The sequence below is a fragment of the Bacillus rossius genome, chromosome 6 (assembly GCF_032445375.1).
Source record: "Bacillus rossius redtenbacheri isolate Brsri chromosome 6, Brsri_v3, whole genome shotgun sequence".
NCBI lineage: Eukaryota > Metazoa > Arthropoda > Insecta > Phasmatodea > Bacillidae > Bacillus > Bacillus rossius.
Window position 1 is genome coordinate 27,369,652 of NC_086334.1, and position 13,395 is coordinate 27,383,046.

Below are 13,395 nucleotides of genomic sequence, written 5' to 3' on the forward strand. Positions count from 1 at the left end.
GTCTACGTCATATAACGTGTCTCAAATTTGACAGTTCCCAAGATAAGAAGGTACCGGTGGTCTAAATATCCTACTGACACTGTTTTTCTCTCAAATGTCTTTATCGTAGGCTTTCGCTGTCAGAGTTTTCAACTACTTCTTGGCTTTTTTATTAAAACAACGTCCGACATTTCTACTTGCCATGATCCATTTTCAAGTGTGATGAACATCTGAACGCCCGGTGTCCTGACAAAGTATTTGTACAGAGTATTTCACAAACGGGTAGAAATTGGTGTCTCTGAGCAGCCATGATTGGATGATGGACTGGCCAACCAGGACTCTGCTGAGTAGAAGCTCAGTTTATCAAATTATTTGGAGTCAGCAAAAATATTTTCCTCATACAGAGACTGGCAACAGTGTTTGTAAACAACTTCAGGTGTGGATGTCAGAGTTCATAAGCACACATCACGTGTTGCCTTGCAAGTGACATTTGGGGAATGAGTACCACCGAAATTACTTTTGAGACGGTAAAATTTGAGACGAGTTACATAACATAGAGAAAATAATAGAAATTCGTGGTGTAGTATGAGGAGGAGGATAGGGATGTGGATAAGGAGGACGTAGATGAGAAGGATGTGAAGGAGGAGTTGGATGAGGTGGAGGCGGAGAGGGAGTAGTTGGATAAGGCGGACAAGGATGTGGTGAAGGAGGAGGTGGTGGAGGAGGTTGTGGATGGGGTTGATGAGTGGTGGAATATCACGTGGAGGATGAGATGGAGGAGAGAGAGAGAGAGAGAGGAGGTGGAGGAGTTGGTAGATGATGAGGTTGAGGAGGTGTAGGAGATGGAGAATAGGGAGGTGGAGTTGGATGAGGTGAAGTAGGATGAGGTGGAGGATGACAAAGAGCATGAGGTGGAGGAGGAAGGAGAGGAGGAGGCAAAGGAGGTGGTGGAGGATGAGGTTGAGGAGGTGGATGAGATGGAGGAGGATGTGGTGGAGGATTACAAGGAGCATGAGGTGGAGGAGGATGAGGTGGAGGGGGAAATGGAGGAACACGAGTGAGTATCGGCGGCGCGGTTGCAGGGTGACGGAGGATGGCGCGGCCGCTGCGACGGGAGGCCGTGCCGCCGCCGCTGCTGCTGCTGCTGCTGGTGCTGCTGGCGGCGGCGCTGGGCCTGGCGCAGCCCCCGCCGCCCCCGCAGCCCGCCGCCCCCGCCTGCCGCGCCTCCGAGCTGCCGTGCGGCACGGGCCGCTGCGTGGCGCTGGACCGTTTCTGCGACGGCGAGGACGACTGCGGCGACAAGTCGGACGAGCCGCGCTACTGCTCCCGTGAGTCGAGGCGTGCTGCTGTTTCCCTGTTGCATCGCCCGAGATGGTGCTTGACCACGCACGATGAGGGCTTAAGATATTGCATGTGTTATAAATCGCTATCTTAAAACAATACTCTCACAACAAAAAAAATTAGATTATGGCAAATTAAAATGTTCAAGTTCTAAATAATTTTTTAAATAGAAAAAAATTGCAACATTTTGTGAATTATGTTTGATTTTATAAGTTTTTAAGAGTAAAACTGGCACGTTAATAATTTTTTTCGGTTTATACGGTAATTATTCCACAACGTCACTCGGCCACAAATAAAAATGAGTGGCTCGATAGTCAATATAGTGCACATTGCTAAAGTGTGTTCTGCAGAAACATTAAAATGATTCAAATGTGGCACCCTCAAATAACATTGGACTTTATCCGAAATTCAGCTGAAATTTTTTTTACAAGGTAACAGAATACGAAGTGGCATTAAAAATGGGTGTAACTATAAAATATTAAAAATTTTAAGTTGTAATACTTTTGAGTGTGCGAATTTGCGTCGCTAAACCGACATTTCACACAACATACAAACTCTTTAAAAAACAATTTTGTCCCACAAACATGGCGCAAACATTTGCCTGGACAGTACCAATGTCTCTCGCAGTTTTTTTTTACCTCACATAATTTACTCACGTACAGTTCTTCGAGAAACCTTATATTCACTATCCTCGAATAAGACGTCCCAATAATTCACGTTCAAGCATCTACTGATTTTTTCAACTGTTTTAAAAGTAAAACTTTAGTTAAGTTAGATGTGTCACTTAAATTGTCACAAAAATGTAATCCTTAAATTATCTTTCCAAAACATAGATTTTCTCTTTTCAAGGAGATCCAAAATTAAATAAAAATTTTGTTAGTAGGTTAGTCAACAAAGCAATGATTATTTTTTGGAATTTATTTTTATTCAGACTTCTAAGTTGCAAAACGTGTTGTGCATTTCGGATTGTTTGTAAATCTTATAATTTTTCCCTAAATATTTTATCTGAAACAATTTGTGATAGTAAAAACCATTAATGCATGGGGTTCAAAAACCTAGGGTTGGAATAAGAAAATTAATAAAACTTCCCGACCGTATACACCGTCGAATACATTTTTATTAAACTTTCTAAATTATGTCTAAAACTACTGTTAAAATAAATTTTTATAACCAGTTATTACTGCAAGGGATAGAAATAACAAAGTTTGAAAGTAAAATATTATCATTATTTTTAATATATATACTATCAAATCCGTTCTAATTTATTGTATGAATCTTAAACTTTATCTATAACTTTTTTGAAACAATTTTTGATGAAACGTATTCATACCGTTAAAGCAGGGGTTGAAATATAAAAAATTTAAATCTATCTTAGTATCAATTTCGTTCAAATTGATTTAAACCATCTTAATAGTATCTTAAACCTTGGTACAAAGAATAATTTTATACGACCAGTAAATTAGTGCAAGAGATAAAAAATAATGTTTGAAAGTAAAAAAAATTAATAATTACCTTTGTTTGCATATAATATGAAATTCGTTCTAAGCTATTCAATGCTGGATACATAGAGTTTAAAATATTTGTAATATTTCCACTGCATGGAAAATGAGCAAATGTTTAATCGATCATTTTGTAATATTTGAAAACATAAATATGTTATGTACATTAAATTATTAAAAAGTTCCAGAAGTTTATAGAAGTTTCCAAAATATTTCCAAAATAAATAGTTACTTCAAAATCTAGCTACGCCTGTAGGCTGTGCCAAAAGGAATTTTTTTTCATCTTCAACTGCCGATCTGTAAATATTTTACTTACGCCTATAAAAGAATCTTCTTCAGGTAAATAAGTTTCCTTCAAATAAAATATAAAAATGCATAATTAATTCATTTTTTATTTAGAAAAATTTTAGTTAAACATTGCTGTAAAAAATTCAAACGTTATCGAATTTTTCGATTCTTTGTTGCATTTATTGTAATATTTTTAAACTTAATTTACTCAAATATTATAGAATGTTTCAGACCATATTTCTGCATAAAATCTAAGAGTCAAAACATTTCGCAGAAAATTTTTTACTTATGAGAAAAAAAAATGCTAACGTAGAAAGAATCATTCTACTTGACTTTACGCGATACCATTCTCATTTCAACTGTTTGTAAGGTCAACATTTCCAAAGGAAAAGAAGCTCCTCTAATTTGAAAGGGGGCGCATTTTTAATGAAAAGATAATTCAACGCTTCAGAATATTTTTGCATAATTGCTGAAGAAATTGCAGTCGTTTGTGGACGGAATGATAGAAGAGGCAGGACAATGAATAACTGAAAAGCGCGTAATGAACACTGCGTCGACCGCGATCGTTTGTGCGTCCTCTCGTGAGGAGACGTAGAAATGTTAATGTCTCGACGAAGCAAAAATGGAAATAAAGAAATGGGACCGAGCCAAGTTAACTGACTATTATTGGAAAAGATAAAAAATATATATTTTTACTAAAGTTAGACATAGAGCTAAATCTTTAGGTTAGTTAACAATTCAGTACTTGAGATTTAACAGTTATGAATTTTGTTCTGACTTAAAAATGATAGTATAAACGATTGTATTTGTTTACGATTGTCGGCTAACGACAATCATAAACCACTTCACTAGTATGCACAGATTCATGTCTTAAGGACAGGACTAATCATTAAAGTTGTTCCTTAACTAAGTCGTAAAGTAAGTATCCTTTTCAGTCAGGCTCACATGATGATAGCTGTTCAGGCCGTCAAACAAAAATTACAAATTGGGCAATATCAACCTTTCATTGAAACGCTAAAAAATATCGGACTAATATTTGCTAGCAATTCTCAACATACAGAGAATAATAAATAAATTGGAATGCCTCTCTACGAAAAAAAACGTTTAACAGGTTTAATGTTTCCTTTTTCTTACTTAAAACACGGGGAAACACGCTCCGATGCGAAACTCATATTTACTCTCCATTTCAAGCGATTTCTCAAGCGAACAGCATGATGTTAACTGTGTGTAAAAACATGTCCTGGATTATAGTATTATACTACACATGTATGAACTTTGCAAACGCACTGCAATTCAAGTACCTACCTAACTTACTCCAACAGGAACAGACCTAAGCGATCGTTAAGTAGCAAGGAACTGCTTGGGTTACCCCCATTACCATACATGAATACTTAAGAGTCCTTCATGAATATAGCAGCGGGCGAACATCAAGCCAGTAATACCACTCTTCCTCTTGCACCTGAAGGGGGAGAGATCTTTGGCGAGCCAATGATAAGGGCGGAAACTACAGAAAACTCGTGAAACATTTTTGTTACGAACTGATGATATTGATTGTTCAGTAAACGAAGAATTCATAAACAAATACACGATAAACCAATGCAGGACAGCTTCATAATTAGTTTTAGACAAATCTGCCTTTTTGCCCCACATCCCAACATATGGCCGAATTTCTGTAATATTTTTGATCAGAACCTTGTGATAGTAAAAAAAGAAAACTAAGTTCTTTAAAAGATTCATTCAATAGGGAATTTCGAATTAATACATTTTTTGTACATACGCCAATGCAGTTTTGCCCTGTTTGTCATGGAAAAGATGCATGAATGCAAATCAAGAAATAAAAATCAAAACATTTGCCCAAGAAAGTGATTTTCCTTGTATTGCACAGCTATCAACTGAGAAGGAGATTTTCCAAAAATCGGCTCCCATTGAAGATTCAGCCCGGGTAATTCAGCAAGTATATTAATGAAGTTCTACAAAAATCAAAGAATTCAATTTTTAAAATATTGTATATTTATTTCTGGTACGTTGTTCCGTTGCAAAAATAAACAGGGTTGGTGAAGTGAAACACGAAAAAAATATTTTGTGCCAGACGTCTCGGAACTTTTTTGATATTCAACAAGGTGACCGAACACACCAAAAAAATAAAATAAATACATACTAAGGCAAACAAAATAAAATAATATGTCTACATCTAGTAGCAGCCGCAGGCGAACTGAAGTCCCAGATGACAGCAATACAAATATTTTATACAGTTCTGTAACTAAACGTAAGGAGATCGGGAATTCTAAGATTAATTGAATTTTTTCCTTACCTAACTAAAAAACTAAGTGTTTGTTGTAGGAGGGGTCCGGGTTAGGGAGGGACCTAGGTGCGCCTCAGGCCGAAGCCTATAGGCCTAGTCATACTGGGGACTAGCAATGCAAGGAGAGAGTAGCAAGCAATGTGTGCTTTGTGCGTGGGTTGGCCAGCCATGGAAGCGAATTAAAACTGTGTTAAGTTGGACCCAGGTGAAACCTGCATACACACGGGTAAAACCCTGGGCACGTAAAAATGCGTGGTATCACGGACATGCATTGATGGTGTATGGGAATACAGGAGACAGAGGACGGGCTGGATGAACAGTTGGTTGGGACAGTAAATAGTCTACCACACGGGGAGTCGTAGGCACTCGAACGTTAGGTCCGCTTTCAAACTTTTATTCACATCTGGACGCACACGTTCCTGGTTTTTGGGTGGCAACACCTTCCACCCCCCCCCCCCTGCCTTCAGCTTCAACTTGGTAAAGCTAGATTAATTAAAATGCAGCCAGACGCCCGAACAGTTCCGAACATAGCCGAAGCTCACCGCACGCGCGTTTAACTTCGTGATCGGAATAAAAAAAAAGTACGCAGTTTTGTAATATTTCATAAACTTTCGTGATTTAAAAGTATTTAAAATGTCGCTTATATAATCGAACTAATCTATAATTTTAATTAATATCACCTAGACGAGCGAGAACCTATACCCTTCCCGAAAATAAAATGTAAATAACGTAGTTGTGCAAGAATTTAATACCTATACAACGTTTTTATACATTATTTATGTACATGACATAATAAAATCAACATTCCATTGTAGTTTTGATCACTTAGAGTCACGAAAGCAAGCCTTCTCTAGAAAAAAATATTAAGAACAAAATTTTTTTGAGAAAAATATTAATGTTACATACCTACCATAACCTACTCATTATTTTTAAGCAGCAATATATCTATACTAATATTATAAAGCTGAAGAGTTTGTTTGTTTGGTTGTTTGAACGCGCTAATCTCAGGAACCACTGGTCCGATTTGAAAAATTCTTTCAGTGTTGGATAGTACATTTATCGAGGAAGGCTATAGGCTATATTATATGATCAATAACATTAAGGATCCTTACTAAAAGTCCAATTTAGAATCAAATGCGTTGGAGAGGGTTAGATACAACATGCAGTACACGTACGAAGTGTGTGTTGACAATGCCGCAGGCGCTAGAAGTTTATTTCCTATTGTCTATTAACATTGTTGCCACGCACGAGATGCCTTATCATTCTTAATTTTCCCATACAAGTAAAACACACCCGTGTGATATTAACAACGAAGCAATCAGTACCCTCATAAGAGTTCAATTAGTATTTTAATACTTTTTATCACTTTAAATCGCAAACCTAAACTATTGTTTTTTGCCTCTCTCTGTGTTTAATTTGTTTGTTTCTCTTTTACTAGAATTATTTTAATTATTTTTAATTAATTTTCATTTTTCGGACCATCAATAATTTTCCTCTCCCGTTACAATTCTGACAAGCTCCATTGCTTATGGAGTTTAAAAGGGGCAAAATCTGTTTTATAATAACACATCATAGAAGGTAAGTCATAGGGTTTGTGCCATTTCTCTATGTCCGCCACACGGTCATATACGTCCTATCCTCCTTGGCTAAACCCATCCGAGTGAATCTCGCGGCTGCTAGCGAACTAAAGGTGCTAATAACAGTTTAGTTTAAAACTTCGTCATAGATGGCGTTTCCTTGAATTTGTAACGCGTTTTTATGCGTCCGTTACGTCTTGCCTAGGGGTTACCTGCCTTCACATAAAACGAAGCTGAAAATTGGTGTCCAGGTTTTGCTGATGCGTAGTTTTGATGCACCGAGATTGTGCAATCAATGGGACTTTAAAATCAAAATTTCCAGTTTTTAAAGTGTATGTCATATAAATTTGAAACTTGGTAGTGACGTTCCTTATATTATGTGTTTAGCCCGGGCAACGCCAAGTACTTCAGCTAGTGTATATATATAAATATATAAATATATATATATATATATGTGTATATATATATATATATATATATATATAATCACCATGTGCATAAACGCGCATTATAGGGCGTCTGACTGCAGATTAGTGAGTTTTAGGTTTTGCAAAGGAAAGGAGACATAATATATCAGTATACTGCTAGGCGGTAGCGCCTACATGTACCCCCCTTGAAAACAGCAATTTCCCCCACTGTTTTTGTTCTTTGTCGTCTAACGAACGTTATAGGGGAGACTCAACTCGCTCTCTTTGTGATCAGGTAGGGGAGAGTTAATTAGGAGTGGAAGCAAAAAAACTATCCCTCTTCCCGGTATTCACTTTGGCAAACATGTCGTCATTTGTGCAGCAAATACATGAAGGAAAGATACATGAAACCATGCTGCTTGTGTTAAGGATTGAACATACTTTCGTTTTCAGCACGCTCGCTGAACGCTTTTTTGTGTATATTTATCTCTATTTTATTTTTATTTTACTTAAAGGGTCTACATATGTAGGGGCGCATCCATGAGTGTTAAGTAGCCACTGTTTCCTCCAAACGTCTTGAAGGGTCGCCTCCCCCCCCTTTTTTTTTTGCCAAACCCTCACGACGCGACGTGACGAAGCACTCCGCTGGCGATATCAACCGTCCTGCAAACATTCGCCTTGTAAATACCATCTTAAACTTATTTTTGGCCTCTGCATCGCAAGATCTTTAGACGTTCTTCACTCTACATTGTCGAGGACTTTACCGGCAAAACAAAGCGAAATGTTTTTATAACGGTACTAAGGATAGAATGGTTCGCGCGGTCAATCCGTTTTTCTCCCCTATTTCTCCTCTAACCCCTCTGGAAATACTCGTATAAGTACACAAGACTGTAAAAACCCAAATGCGTAGTTCTATCCATCAGCAATTTTTTTTACTGGTGTACCCTACATAATTAGATAGACTTTCTTAAAATGTTTTGCTATACGATGAATTTTTATTTTCTGATTGGTGGCTGTGTTAAATGTTTTTCTTTTCAAAAAGTACAAAATGGGTCTATCAATTTTATATAGGTATGAGCACCTTTTCTTTTTAATGAATTGTACAGGTGCGATAAGTTATTTCGTGTGCTGCCGAATATTCACTTGAAAGTGGCTAGTTATGTATTTTAAATTATAGTTTATGTATCCACAGAAATTTTAGTGCGTAATGGATGTGGAATTTTAACCAGTTGGAAATTCCTAACAAAATTATATTTCCCGAGTGTTGCTGAACGTGTGAGTATGATTTTGTGATCAAGTTGTTTGAAACAAATACTCTGATTTTTTTCGAGTGTCTGAAATGTGCGTTTTCCTAAATAGGATTGATTAACTGGCAAATTTACCAAACCTTTTTGACACAGTATCTTCCAAAGTAGATGTAAGACACCGAAAGTAACTAGTTTCAATGGGCAACTAACAAATCAGGTGATACAAATTTACTATCAACGACTTAATGAAAATCTCCGGTATTTATTGGAAAACAAAATTTTCCAACACGTACGTATTTGTTTTCTCGCGCCGATTTATTTTGAAATTGATATGCGTGAGCATTGAAAACGCTGAATTATGTGTGATTTTTTTATTTGAAACCGAACAGTACATATATTTCAGTCGTGAGTGAAGATCTTGAAGCTGTTTGGATTATTATCATCAAAGAGCGTTGTTTCCACTGGAATTCTCCCACCATGATGGCGCTCTGATCGAAATGGCGAATGAGTGTACCGTGGCCAATGCTGCTGTATTCCCCGCGGACAAACAAGCCGTTAAAACGCTGTAAAAATAAGAGAGGGCAATAAACGGCTCGCGAGAAGAAGGAAATTTATAACCTCGTCGGACGGAAAATAAAGTATCCTTTTTTTTCCCCTTCTTCTTCTCCTCTCGGCCTGTGGGCATTCGTGCAAGGTTTACGGTACCCATGGTTCGGGTGGCATAACATGTGAAGAACTGAGAAAATGGCACGCTCGTCTATGTCCGGAGCGCGTTAATCGTGCAAGAGCTTATTCTAGTTGTTACAGTTCGAAGAAACTCTGGACCATCAGCTCCTAACAGCAGTTTAAAACTCAAGTTATATATATATATATATATATATATATATATATATATATAAAGGTTCGTGACCGCCACGCGCGTTATAAGTTAAATTTAGTAGTTGGAGATAAACAAAGTGATGTACTAACTGAAAAATCCGGTGTTGCCTGGGATATACCACCCTTCGGAGCTTATCTGAAAACCTAGTCCTCAGTTGATGGCCATGCAATGTAAGGAATATCACTGTCGAGTTTCAAGTCTGTAGGACATATTTTTTTTTATTAAAGGGGAAAACTTTCGTCTTTAACGCCTCCGCAAAATTTTAACGGAGGAGAATGATGCATCAACAATGCAATAGCCACTGACACGGAGAAGAAGAAAGCATGCATCAACAATGAAATATGTGATGCCATGGGAATTTTCTACCAAAAATGGGAATTTGAATTTTTAACGTCCCAGAAAACCCCCTTGGGAGATGGATTTTCGAAAACAATTAAACACGTGCTTTTTCTTTTTCTTTTGAGGAGTATATTTACAAAATTTAATCATTGCAACTTAAAAAAAACGTTGCTGCATACAAACTTTACCACCCCTTGACACCTCTTTAAGTAAGAATTTCCAAAAATACCTTCTTAGAGCACCCCTAGAATATTCAAGGAATATTTCCTCCAAATTTAAAATCTCTAGGTCCACGGGTTTAGGCGTGCGTTGTGTGTCAGTCAGCCAAGGTGCTGTTTTAGAGCCCGTCTACAATAGTTCGAAACTGTGCGTGGTCCGTGTCCTTATCGGAATGTGAGTGACGTCACATTGTCTCACCGAAAACTGCCCTGTCCACAATTCCGATGTCCGAATGTATTGATTTATAAAGTTGTCACCAGAGCGCAGTAAATGTGCCAAACCAAATGTTTTTGTTTACTGTTTTGATGCTTTGTAGTTTGAGATTGAACTTATGAAAGTTGTGGGAATTCAATATTATATATTTATTCAGTAAGGAAAATTGGCTCTTCTTGACTTACAACACCTTCCATTTCCTTCAATAACAAAAACAAACACCACGTTTTCAAACGGGAACCGGAAATTCAAATTTCGTGAGTGTTCTGTTCTTTTTCTGTGTCCGAAGTACACAGGTTGGGACCAAGTAGGTTCGGACCTTCGCCCACTTGACGCATGACGTCAGAGGGTCACGTGGACCAATCAGCGACGAGTGTCCTTCGGACACAGTTTAGGACATTGCTATTGTAGACGGGCCTTTACAGGTATAGATAATAATGTGTACAAGTATGCGAGTGAGCACGTATGCAAGTACGAAAATACGAAAGTGTGCTACAAAGCAACGTACCATTAATCGCTTCACTCATCAGCCCCTTCCCCACCCCTCCGGCATCGAACGTCCCACTCTTAATCCTTGCACTTCTCGTTGCCCTCTGAGCGCTGCACTCTCATTACGCTCCGATGACGTCATACCCTTGACTCGTAAAGAAGTTTCACTTCAATGAACATAGCATGATGTTAAACGGAAACGCCTATAAAACTCCGCAATGACACATAAAATAAAAATAGCTCATAAATTCTCCATATTATGTACCTACGGCCCATAAAATTTATTATTACGATGCTAGACCTGTGTGATATATTTTGGTCAATTTATTACGAAGATCATAAAATGCTCACTATCTACTGTTGTATTTTGTTTTTGATTTTTTATATATAAACATTATAACCTGATTGATATTCTCATTTGAAGTTAGCAATTTTCTGTTTAAAAATACTTATTAAATTTAGCACTTCTTTCTAAACCACATTATGAAAATTTGAAGTTTAACTTCAAAAACCGGATCACTTTTCTGTCACTTGAGTTTTAATTACTGTAACTTTATTTATGTAAGTAACAATATTGTACTGAGAATTCAAAAATATATTTTTCCGTTTATAATGGTAGTTCATCGAGTATTTTAAACAAATATTGTTTCTTCAACTATAAAGTTTTAGAATTTTGTCTCCGCACTACACATCATAAATTAATAGCCAAACTGTTATGTCTAATGGTCTTAAAGTTGATTTTACAAATGCGTGAGAGTATTAATCTTGTTAGGTCGATACTGTGAATATTTGTCAGAAAATTGTTTTTTTTAATGTTTTTTCTATATATTTTATATCTATAAATACAATAAAATATATTTACGTAAAAGTCCCCTTAGTAAGGTTGATCCATAAGATTTACAACTGACATAATATGGTACTATTTTTCATCATCAAAACAAAACAGTATGTCACTGACCTATCGTTCATTCGGTTTAATATTATTTAATGATTTATTTGCCTTATGAAAGATAATAAAAGTGATAATGGAACTGTTGTACTGTATTCTCGAATTTAAGTAAGTATTTTTAATAGGTTATAAATTAAACCGGAAATTCAACAGAAATTGATTGCATAATTTCTAAGTTTTTAGAGATTAAAGGTCACTGAACTGAGAGACAGTTATAAATAACAGGATAACCATTTTTTTAACTGAAATTCAACGGGATTTTTTATTTGCTCTAGTTTCCCCCGTTTTGTTGTTGTCTATAAACAGTTTAATTAAGTTTTTTAAATGTACAAACACTATTTGTTTTCTTTTGAAACTGTATTTTGTTTTAAATCAGAGATTTGAAATTAGTTTAATAGTTATTTAAATTAAATAATTTTTTTTTAAATGGAAAGGTCTCGTAACCCTTCGAAGTGTCGCGTCATCATAATCCCGACTTTACACCCGAAGATTCGAGAAAAATGGCGTCCTAGTTACGCCACTTTGCGCAGACAGGGGGTCTGGGAACGTGCTTGCAGGTTAGCCTCGTATATAGCCGCCTCTTTACAATATAAATCCAAATTAATTTTTTTAACCTTTTTTTTTGTGACGAACCTGTAGCAGAAGTTTTTCGGGGGAATTTATGCTTAATGTATAGTGACGTACAAAATAACTGAGCAAGATAATCTGAACAGGCGAGTGCGATATGCAGTACAAAAATCCGTTCCCAGTTTGAAGAACAAATTTTAAGTAAGACATTTGAATAAATAAAACTCGCAACTTGTTTACCTCGTGTCGAAAAAGTTTTGCAGTTGCCAAAATCTCCCCCCACTATCCCCCCCCCCCCCACCACCTTCCTCGTAAATCTTCTTCGCTAGGGGTGCCTTTCCGCTTCAAGATGGCTCGCCGAGACAGTTCTGGCACAGTTAGGGTGTGCCCCCATTTTGGAGCGCGCCCGCTGGGAGCGGGCAAGGTGGTGGGGAGGGGAGGGGAGATCTTCCATAACCTGCCGCGCGCACCCCTGGCGGCGGTGAGGAGAACTGCTGCGGGCGGAGGGGCGGGAGAGGGAGGGAAGGACAGCTTTACGACCGTTCAGCCCGCAGGGAGAGCCACATCACAGAACCCCGTTATTACACTGCGGTCCGTAGGGCCCACACGAACCCCAGCGACGCACGAGCAGGCGTCTTTTATGCTGAATATCGAAGGAAGTCGGCCCCACTGACCGCGCGCGCAAACGAAGCGATCAGCGAATGTTTTTATTTTTATTAAAGTACCCACCTCCAAATTTCCAAACGCTGATTACTATGCTAACAAATTTTACTTTCACGGGTTAGTATTTTTTTTTTTAACAGAACAAACGTTCAACAATTTTATTTACACTATATAATAACATTTCTTAAAATGTCTACAAGTTTAATCATTCAAAACGATAACAATATTGAAGACTTTTGTCAAATCCAATGAGTCTTTATTATAGTAAATTATTTTCATGTAATTTCTCAAAACGTCGCAAAAAGTTATTTTTTTTTAAAAGTTTTAACTATCTAATAATTTAAATTTTGCTTTAGAAGAAGTCATTTAAATAAGCAAGTTTCAGAAGGAGGCACAGGCAAAAAAAAATTACTAATGCTAATTTTTTTTAACAATT

The 13,395-nt window shown here is 37.2% G+C and overlaps 1 protein-coding gene across 1 annotated transcript in view; it reads left to right on the forward strand.

The window, feature by feature from the left end:
- The first annotated feature begins 1,072 nt into the window (after positions 1 to 1,072).
- Positions 1,073 to 13,395, forward strand: part of LOC134533409 (uncharacterized) — an 85,694-nt gene continuing 73,371 nt past the window's right edge. Inside the window, exon 1 of the mRNA XM_063370930.1 lies at positions 1,073 to 1,307. Within this exon, the coding sequence (XP_063227000.1) occupies positions 1,073 to 1,307 (235 nt within the window). The remainder of the gene's footprint in view (positions 1,308 to 13,395) is intronic.